This window comes from Henckelia pumila, chromosome 1 (assembly GCF_033568475.1).
Source record: "Henckelia pumila isolate YLH828 chromosome 1, ASM3356847v2, whole genome shotgun sequence".
Taxonomy (NCBI): domain Eukaryota; kingdom Viridiplantae; phylum Streptophyta; class Magnoliopsida; order Lamiales; family Gesneriaceae; genus Henckelia; species Henckelia pumila.
The window spans coordinates 93,213,307-93,223,951 of NC_133120.1; the positions used below are offsets into that span (position 1 = coordinate 93,213,307).

Sequence of the window (10,645 nt, forward strand, 5' to 3'; positions counted from 1 at the left end):
AAATGCTATCCCGTTTCCGCTGTAAATCGACATAACGAGGGTCGAGGAGGGAACTGGACGAGAAAGTATATGTTACATCGAACAAGATGCGTTCACTTGACTTAAATTTTATCTATATTTTGAATGTAATAATTAATATAGTACGCAAAATGTTTGATTACGTAAAATAACATTGATTAATAAATGATTATTAGGATTAATATATAATTACTATCAGATTATAGGGAGAGTCTATGCTACCCAATCCGAACAGTGCAGGATGGGAATCGGACGGCCCAATTTGATCATCTGATTTGATCTTATGATGAAATTGGGACAATAGATGTCTGCATCTCCCCGAATTATCATTTCAGATTTGATATAAAAACAATGACAAAGCAAGATTTTAAACGCCCAATTTTGAAGAGTTTCGAAGGCAAAAAAAAATATAAATAAATAAGCAAGCCAGTGAAAATAGGGACCACGGGAGCAGCATACGACTCGAGGTCCGAACACAGAAGGGGTCCATCAGACGCCAGAATTCCTTTTTCTTTCCTTTTTCCCTTTTCCTTGGTCTCTTTGCCATCAGGCAACAACTTTTCAGATTATATTTATATCACCCAAGGTTCATTTTCATCAGGTTTTATGCATGTAAGAGTATATGTAGATACATATATACACATACATGCATGTGTCGTATTTCTTGGAGTGAACAAAAGCTTTTGATATTGGAGAAAGTGGGAAAAGAATCTTTGGAGGAGACGAGATGTTGTCTGTGGTTGGTTCCCTTTGTTTAGATCCAAACTGTGAGGCTCAAAGCTCCGATCTTTGGATGATTTTCTTGGCTGGGTACTAAATTGTCTGTTATTATGAAGAAAAGCTGGTGGGATTGGAGGTATATTTGATGGAAACAAAAAAAAAAATGATGTAAAATGTTTGGGTGAATTTCAAGGTTGGGCATTGAAGTGTTTCCTGTTGTTGTTTTGCCGCGGTTCTTGATTCAGCCTACTGGTTTTTCAGTTCAGACTTCAGATATTTCACTTTTATTTAAAGTCTGTTTTATTGTCAAAAGGCGTTTTTATTTTCATATATATAATAGCCCCGAAGTTTTAACTTTTGGGATTAGATTTGAAGGTTTGGAGGTTTAGAGGGCGTGTAGCGTTGTTCAAGCTTCTCGGATTAAACTAAAGTTGTGTCATGAAAGATGGCTATGTCTTGTAAAAATGGTAACACGATGTCTAGAGCAGTGTCATCGGCCGCAGCCGGGAGCATAGACAATGGGAAATATGTCCGGTACACACCTGAGCAGGTTGAAGTTTTGGAGAAGTTGTATCATGAATGTCCAAAGCCGAGTTCGATGCGCCGGCAGCAGCTGATTAGAGAATACCCCCTTTTATCCAATATTGAGACTAAGCAAATCAAGGTCTGGTTCCAGAACAGAAGGTAGTTTTCTGATTATCAAATCTGCTAGTATTTTAGCTTCATTATTTGATGTATTACGAAGCATAGATATCTTATATTAAAAAAAATTAGTTTAAAGTTTAATAGTTGGTATTTTCCGTATCGTTGGTTTTTACCTGTGATTTTCTTTTATGTATGGTTCTGATTTGAGATCGGTTCGATCGTTCAGACTCGAACTCATGACTTATATTGAGGATTGATCACAATCTCAAGGAAGTTACAGTATATTTGAAGGTTTTTGTGTCATGGCGCCTGTTCTTGTGACTTAATAATGAACGAAAAATTGTGATGAGTTCTACTGGTTCGAAGCTTATGTGATGGTTTTCTTGAAAATACAGATGTAGAGATAAGCAAAGGAAAGAATCCTCAAGGCTTCAATCCGTGAATAGGAAGCTCACAGCCATGAATAAGCTCTTAATGGAGGAGAATGATAGGCTGCAGAAACAAGTGTCCCAATTGGTGTATGAAAACAGTTATTTTCGCCAACATACCCCCAGCGTGAGAGCCTTGTATCTTCTTGTTTCACTATTATAATTTACGGATTAAATGGCTTCATTGGGTGAAATTGTGAATGAATTTGAAGAGGTTTATGAAGATATGTATCAGGTTTGATTGTATTCCTATTGCAGGATACACTTGTGATGAAAGGCACCAGCTGTGAATCGGTGGTATCGAGTGGCCAACAACATCACTTGGCGCCTCAGCATCCACCAAGGGATGCAACAAGTCCTGCAGGGTGAGTATTGGCAAGAGCGGACCTAACAGGAGTGAGCAGGGTAGTTCCTCAAATGTGGAAAAAAAGGGAAACTCATTGACCTTTTTGCCACCCTTTCAATACAAGGGTCCATCACTGAGTAGAATTACGGCTGTTAGGTCATTTTCTTGATGTAATGGGGGCATATTTGTTGTTCCACCATGTGACTCAATCTGTTTTGTGTGTGTATGGGGGAAGCTAATGGGATACTGTTTGGGATTTTTGGTATTTTTTTTCCCAGGCTTTTGTCCATTGCAGAAGAAACTTTAACAGAGTTTATTTCAAAGGCCACTGGAACTGCTGTTGAGTGGGTTCAGATGCCTGGAATGAAGGTAACATGCGTATTAAATTTGTTAAATTTTAAGTATTCGTACATGTTCGGAGAATTCTTGGGTAAATGTGTGATACACTGATATGTTATTGTTAGGCATATGACATATTCAATTATGTTTATTTATCCATACGTGTCAGATAATATAATGTTTCTCCATGCTCTTCTAAGTATGATCAGTGAGATTGATTTATAGTTTTGTTATAAGAATGTTATATGAAACAATGGCCTTACTCATGATTCTTGCGATGGTGGAGCCAAACATTTTTAGATGATAATGGAAATGGATGGACTTTTTACCGTGTTTTTTTTGGCTATTTGAACTCTATATTACCCTTTTCCCCTATTGAATTGTCCTAAATTTGGAGTAGCCTGGTCCGGATTCCTTTGGAATCATCTCTATTTCTCATGGTTGCACTGGCGTGGCAGCAAGAGCTTGTGGCCTGGTTGGTCTAGAACCCAACAGGGTTAGTTTCCTTCACTCTTTCTCTTGCCTTGTGATTTTTCTCAGGTTTTAGTGGTTAATCGTGAGGTCTAGTTTAGGTTGCAGAAATGCTAAAGGATCGACTTTCATGGTTTCGCGATTGTCGAGCTGTGGATGTGCTCAGTGTGCTGCCTACTGCGAGTGGTGGGACCATAGAAATTTTATACATGCAGGTAGGCATATATTAATTAACACAAAAATTTTATGGTTATAATTTGTAAATGCACTAATGGGATCATGAAACTTGAAATTTAGTTGTATGCGCCAACTACTCTGGCGCCAGGCCGTGATTTTTGGTTGTTGCGGTATACTTCGGTCTTGGATGATGGCAGCCTAGTGGTACGCAACCCTTCTTCAGCTCATAATTTATTGGTTTCATTTTCAAAGTCTTCTATAGGTTTTGGAGCAATTTCAGGTCTGTGAAAGATCACTTAGCGATACTCAGAATGCATCAAGCATGCCACCTGTGCGGAACTTCGTGAGAGCAGAAATGTTGCCTAGTGGTTACCTTATTAGACCTTGTGAGGGTGGAGGATCAATTATCCACATTGTAGACCACATGAATTTGGAGGTACTTTTGTGTGTCATTTACAACTTTGTATGGCCTTGTGGTCGACTTGTTGATTTTCATTTGCAGAAGTAGATTTTCGTTTTAATGTTGAAATGATTATAAAGGAGTGTCTAATGTTGTGAGGAACAATGTCGTATACTTTTTGAATTTATTGACAATGGAACTTTATCAACTGTTCCAATTAATGAATTGATAGTTGGATAAATTGCTTTACACTGGACATGCTTGTCTTTTTTCATATTTTTTGTTGGTTGGCTAGGCATCTAGTGTTCCCGAGGTTCTACGCCCACTTTATGAATCTTCAACCATGCTTGCTCAAAGGACTACGATGGCTGTAAGAGGCTCATGCTATTTTCTTGAATGTTCTGTAGCTCTTGAATTACAAAATGGCGGGCCTGGAGCCTTTTCTTTCTAGTTTGACGTGTTTTGCCTTTGCTCTCTTCTTATCACCTAATACAGGCTCTTCGGCAGCTTAGGCAGATATCTCAAGATATTTCACAGGCCAGCTTAACCAACTGGGGCAGACGGCCACCAGCTCTACGGGCACTTAGCCATCAGCTCAGCAGGTTGGTTACCATTTTCCGCCCTTTTATCGTCTTAGTTCTATGTGACATTCCCTTATAGAGCAATTATTTACAGGGGATTCAATGAAGCTCTTAATGGATTCAGTGATGAGAGCTGGGTATCTATAGGCAACGATGGTGTGGATGATGTTGCTATTCTTGTCAACTCCAATCCAGAAAAATTGGTGGGCTCAAATGGATGTACATCCATTTGTGATGCTGTCCTATGTGCCAAAGCATCTATGCTTTTACAGGTTTTTTCACCACGTGTTTGTTTCTATTTGTTTTTTTCCCCACTCAATTTCTGATCTCATTCAATCTGTCCTTTTTTCGGTGCAGAATGTGCCTCCTGCCTTACTATTAAGATTTTTACGAGAGCACCGGTCTGAATGGGCTGACAGCAACATTGATGCTTATGCAGCCACTGCCGTCAAAATCGGTCCTTTTACTTATTTAGGCCAACCACGAGTTGGTAATTTCGGGGGTCATGTGATCCTCCCTTTGGCTCAAACCATTGAGCATGAAGAGGCAAGTGCATTGAATTTCTTGGTAGTGTAACATGGCATTGGCCTTCCGCACACTGTGTTGTGACTTAGACGCATTTCCCATTTGTAATAGCTGCTGGAAGTAATTAAGCTCGAAGGTGTTGGTTATTCTCCGGATGTTGCAATGATGCCGAGAGATGTGTTCCTCCTGCAGGTGATTGTTTCCTTCCCTGTTTCTTATATTTCTCAGCAAATGTCAAGAGTATTTTTTATGTTTTCTTTTAACAATATGAGTACTTACAAAAAAAAAGGTTACCAACTATCTTCTTGCCGTTATTTTCTGAGTTCAAGAGGTTTTCAATGCATTTGATTTTGGAATATGGCAGCTCTGTAGCGGGATGGATGAGAATGCTGTTGGCACATGTTCTGAACTCATATTTGCCCCTATTGATCCGTCTTTCACTGACAATGCTCCTCTTCTGCCCTCTGGTTTTCGTATCATTCCACTTGATTCTGGAAAGGTTAATGTTCTCAGTTGACTTTTTTCTTTTCTTGAGCAGAAATATGTCTAAGAGAACTATATACCTATTGTAAGCACTATGATTCTGGCAATAGTCATATCATTTGATAATAAAAGCCGTATTGTTATAAGGTCCTACCTGATGGATCCTTGAGAAACTCTTTCGGGTAGTATTATTTTCTGATATTTAGCTTCAATTCTAAGTAGGAGTTGTCCAGCCCAAATCGCACCCTGGATCTGGCATCTGTTCTTGAGACTGGTACAGCAGGCAACAAGCCCTCAAAAGACCTTGCTCTTAGTAGTGGTGCTTCTAGATCTGTTGTCTCTATTGCATTTGAATTCGCATTCGAAAGTCACATGCAAGATAGTGTTGCATCAATGGTCCGACAGTATTTACGTAGCATTATAGCATCTGTTCAAAGGGTGGCATTGGCTCTCTCACCATCACATCTGGGTTCTCATGCTGGTCTTCAATCACCGCTTGGAACTCCTGAAGCACATACTCTTGCTCTTTGGATCGCCCGAAGTTACAGGTCCTCTAGATAGTGCTTGAATGCCATATTTCTAAAGATTTATGTATGATTTTATGGGCAAGGCGACTTTACTTTTATAGGAATATAACATAACTGAGTTCCAATATGGTGGGGTGACCTGTTAACTTGAACTCTCCCATTTGATAAACCAGTATTTTGGATTTAGGATCTAAAACAATTAAACAGAAATGAGATTTGAACGCAGGCGTCCTTGCAAAAAAAATGGAATTCTAGCCTTCAGTTTTAGATTTTCCTTAAAAATTAATTGGAAAAAGTACCCAGCCTACTTAAATTGTTTGTTTTCAAGTCGTGGCTTCTGTATCCGTCTATGCTATTATAACTAACATATTAATGGAGCAAATATCTGTTTACAATCATGTTGTATTTTTATTGTTACTGTTTAACTCACCCATTTTCTTTATCTTGGTAGAAACTATATGGGTACCGAGCTGCTCAAATTTAGCGGTGAAGGTAACAGCTTGGTTCTCAAAAATCTTTGGCATTACTCGGATGCCATTATGTGCTGCTCAGTGAAGGTAACTTTCTCTACTTGCTCTGAAACGTATCCGGTCTCATAATACATGTTAAGAGAATAGCATATGTTTTGATTGGTCTCATTTAAGCTTGGAACTTCTAAACTTTTGCAGGCATTGCCGGTTTTTACTTTTTCGAACCAAGCCGGTCTTGACATGCTTGAGACGACGTTGGTTGCTCTTCAAGACATACCTTTGGAAAAGATATTTGATGATCATGGAAGGAAAAATCTCTGCTCCTTGTTTCCACAGATAATGAATCAGGTTGGAGAATTCCCATACTTTGAACTAAAATTGAATGGATTCGTCGTAGCTTGTATTAGTTATAACTGTCTAATCACTAATGGAATCATTTGATGGATGATCAACTCTCGAAATGCGGCCTGAAGGTCACTATGATGAATATTAAACTCGTAGCATGCCAGGAATTTAGTTATGTGGGTGAATTTAGTTATTTTGAGATATATAAAACCTGTAAAGTTGAATAATTCTTATTTCGAATCCTGTGCACTTTGACCACGCTAGTACACAACTCATATATTTTCCAAATGCTGATCAAATGTTTAAAAAAAACTTGAACGCTGTCAATTGTCTGTTGTTCTCTTTTCTCTCCGTGCCAGACAATGTAATGGTAATGACATGAAGCTGTGATCTAAACAACTAGAATAATGATGGATGAATAAAGTCAGACAAAAATAATGTGTTTTTGTGATCGACTATGCTCATAAAACCCGTAATATTCGATGCATCGTGCTTTTTTCCCCTGTGAAAGCTATATATTTTTGGCGTTCTAGACAGAACTTGGCCCTTGCAACTTTTGAAGCTGATGTTCCTTTTATTTTTCTGGCAACTTTATCGAACAGGGTGTTGCTTCTCTTCAAGGTGGCATCTGCCTGTCGAGCATGGGCAGGCCAATCTCATACGAGAGAGCGGTGGCTTGGAAGGTTTTGAATGAAGATGATAATGTCCATTGCCTCTGCTTCATGTTCGTTAACTGGTCTTTTGTTTGATTCTACTGTTTCCATTACCGAAATAGTTTTAACGACTCCATCGTTCCCGTCTGTGGCACTGAATCTTCTATGTTTTATCATGCTTCTGATCTTAAGACAGTTGTGATGTAGGTTTTTGGGATGTAGGTTTCTATGTTTTCTGCCTGTACTGGGTTAAACCCCCTTGTGCACTTCGGGTCTTATTATGATGTTTTGATGTCAAATGTTGTTGAAAATTTAGACCAGCTTGGTTTGTGGATCGTATGAATAAGATATTAGTGTATAACACCAACATTTGAACCAAATATGAAATAAAATAAAGATGAGCGAATTAATCAATATTTTATCATTTGCATCAAACAGTGTCAAAAAATATTGTCAATGAAATGGTTTTTCCTACGTTTAGGCCTGAAAAGCAAGCATTTCTGAACTGATTATTTGTTTAAATTACTAATTGAGTCCAGATATAAATATATGTGGTAAAATATGTTTCACAATTTTGAATTGAACCCCAATTGTAAACTAGTCGTTGTGAATAATTCAAGCCTTTTTTGCATGTATAGCTTGAAGTGAACCCAAGGTGTCTTAATTCGTAATAATTCGGTGTCTGTTGGCAATATGAAGAAATCAAAATTTGGATTTCTAATATTTTTTATTTTACTATATAATGCATGGGATGGAAGGCAAATCGAAATTAACCTATCGAAATCTCTAATCTTGCCCTTTATTTTTTAGTATATAATAATTAATTGACAATTAAAATACTTATAAATGTAACTCATGCTGGCTTTAGACTTTATTTTTTTATATATAGGCAATGGAGTAGTGAGCTTTAACAGGCTTGCATTGCCACGTTATGTTGTATCACAAGTTGTCCAGCGAGGCTGAGTAGCCGGTAGATTTTAGGTAAACTAGCGCGGGGGTGGTGGTGTTGATTTTGGAAAAATATTTTCTTGGGGACTTTTAAGCTCTTTAATTTTTTTTTTTCAATGCGTAGATTAATATTTGAAAAATCATGCGTTTATATAATTTTGATATTCTGGACTTTTGTTGTGAGTATGGTAAGATTTTATAAAATATTCATGTCTCGTGGTGTTTGAAAATTGGTAAAGTGTCGTCTGTAATATTATATTAGTCGCGTGTGTGATTAAAATATGAATATTATTTATTGTATACATATATTATATGGTTGTTTCAAATCAATTTAAATTTGAAAATAAAATGAGTTGCATATGTGATTAAAATATTAATATTATTTACTGTATATATGTATTATATTTTTGTTTCAAATCAATTTAAATTTGAAATTAAAATGAAATCACAAAAATAAAAATTATAATGGACAAATGAAGTTTAAAATAGAAATAGAATTTTGCTCTTTTTTTAAAAAAAATATTTTAAATATTTCATCTTTGGCTTCACCAAATTAATTTTAATTCACCAAATTAATTTTATAATATGTACGCACACATTCAGTTCTGGAGATTTTGAAAAAAATTGCTTCTTTGAAACAATTTTTTAATGAGTTGAATAATATTTGAAAAAGCATATGTTTATAAGTACTTAATGTTATTTATATGTAATACCCCGTTACATATATAGTCAAATCAGTCCTAAACCTCCGATGCTAAGTAAAGTTTTAAGCACGAAATTTCTGAGTTATTCGTGCCAACGGCTCTAAAGTCGAAAGTGAAAGTGACATTAATTATCATTTCAGTTGCCCAAAACTTATAATAATTATCATCATTATTTAATAAAGCAAAAGTTTAAACGACAATTACTGTTATATGCCCAGCACTCCAACGCTCGTATCATGGGCTAATTGCATCCACACCCCCTGTGAAAAGTCTAAAAAGCATAAAACACCATGTGTAAAATTAATAGCATGTTAGACCCTATGTTTTAAAAAAATTAGCATAAAAACCCCTATGAAAGGGTATAAATGTGCCCGAGTTTGTATAACATAGAGGTGAAATGTGCTATATTTTAAAAAACTGAGGGATGCATTAGCCTATTAATATTTTTTAAAGAGTTTTATGATTATTAAACTTTTGACAAGGAAGATTAATGCAATTAGCTCATCATATCATAGGAGACAAATTATGAAACTCAAAAGGTCAATTTAGTCAAAGTACCACCACAAGTTCCCCTTTAAAAACCCCCGCTCATAAGTCACCAAATTTCGTCAAATCAAAAACATCACCAAAAAAATCCCCACAAAAATCGAACAAAAATAGACCCAAATAATACACAAGAAAAATGGAGCCAAATCTACCAATTATTGCAAAGAAATTCTGGAGCATAGTCCGAGTCCTATACTTGATGCTACGTAAAGGCATATCCAAAGCCAAATTGCTTTCAGATCTCAGCATGATGATCCAACGTGGCAAGATCGCCGGGAAAGCCGCCATACACAACCTCATGTTCCACCACCACCTCGCCGCCGCCTCCTACTCCGGCCGACGTTCCCACGACGCGGCCGGCGGCGGCCAACTCGAGTACGAGTTCAGCTGCAGTAACAGCCCCGCTTATTACCCCACATTCCACCTCCCCAGCTTCCATATCAACAAGAGGAAACACTCACACGCGCCGCCGGCCATCGATGGCGAGTTACTGGCGGCGGCTCTGGAGATGATCAACAGCGCGGCGGCGTCGCCGGCTTTGCCTGGGTTCGGGCCGAGCCCGATGGTGAGGCAACTGAGGATTACGGACTCTCCGTTCCCGTTGAGCAATGAGAGGATTGATGGAGATGATCGTGTGGATGAAGCTGCGGAAGAGTTTATCATGAAGTTCTATAAAGATTTGAAGAAACAAAATAATGCATGAACAAATTAATTATTAATTAATATTCTCGAAATAAACATTATTGTTGGTTTTTAATAATTTTATTTTTAAAAAAAAAATCGTGAAGATGATTGTTTTGGAGTACTTGTCGGAATTCATGCACGTTTGCATGTACTAATAATTAATGAAAATGAAAAAAAAAAAAAAAAAGTTTGGTTCTGTTTAATTTATTTCAGTCTCTTTTATTGACGGTGATTATAATATTTTTAACTAATTAATTTTATTTATGGTCATGAATATTGGTAATTCTGTAAAGTACTGAATTGACCTGTCGAGATTCAAGTTTGATACTCATGAATCGTTATTAATTAATTAATATTGTATAATGTTAAAATAAAATAAATTTTAAGTGCATGGCTCATTGCTTTTAGTTAATCATTTTGTTTATTTACTTGTATGGAAATAATGAGTATTTAATTTCAGGTAAATTGCACGGTACTCATGATATATCTACTTAATGTTCATTTTTCTTAAGTTTCAATTGGGATTTTCAGTAATCGAATATATTTAATATATATAACAATGATTTATTTTAATTTATTTATGTCATATTTTGCATATAAAATTACTGTATATTAATTAAAATTAAACTACTATT

The 10,645-nt window shown here is 36.6% G+C and overlaps 2 protein-coding genes across 2 annotated transcripts; both read left to right on the forward strand.

Annotated features, from left to right (window-relative positions):
* The first annotated feature begins 488 nt into the window (after positions 1–488).
* Positions 489–7,518, forward strand: LOC140875613 (homeobox-leucine zipper protein ATHB-15-like). The gene is made up of 18 exons (XM_073279339.1): positions 489–1,422; positions 1,779–1,938; positions 2,070–2,176; positions 2,436–2,526; positions 2,897–2,992; positions 3,069–3,182; positions 3,265–3,348; positions 3,425–3,580; positions 3,840–3,914; positions 4,040–4,146; positions 4,220–4,397; positions 4,483–4,671; positions 4,762–4,842; positions 5,015–5,149; positions 5,356–5,681; positions 6,112–6,217; positions 6,329–6,478; positions 7,078–7,518. The coding sequence occupies exons 1-18, from the start codon at positions 1,184–1,186 to the stop codon at positions 7,222–7,224; spliced, it is 2,541 nt and encodes an 846-aa protein (XP_073135440.1). The 5' UTR covers positions 489–1,183; the 3' UTR covers positions 7,225–7,518.
* A 1,886-nt stretch (positions 7,519–9,404) lies between these two features.
* LOC140876284 (uncharacterized) lies at positions 9,405–10,202 on the forward strand. The gene has a single exon (XM_073280204.1). It carries the CDS (start codon positions 9,463–9,465, stop codon positions 10,027–10,029), a length of 567 nt encoding a protein of 188 aa, XP_073136305.1. The 5' UTR covers positions 9,405–9,462; the 3' UTR covers positions 10,030–10,202.
* Positions 10,203–10,645: the final 443 nt, after the last annotated feature.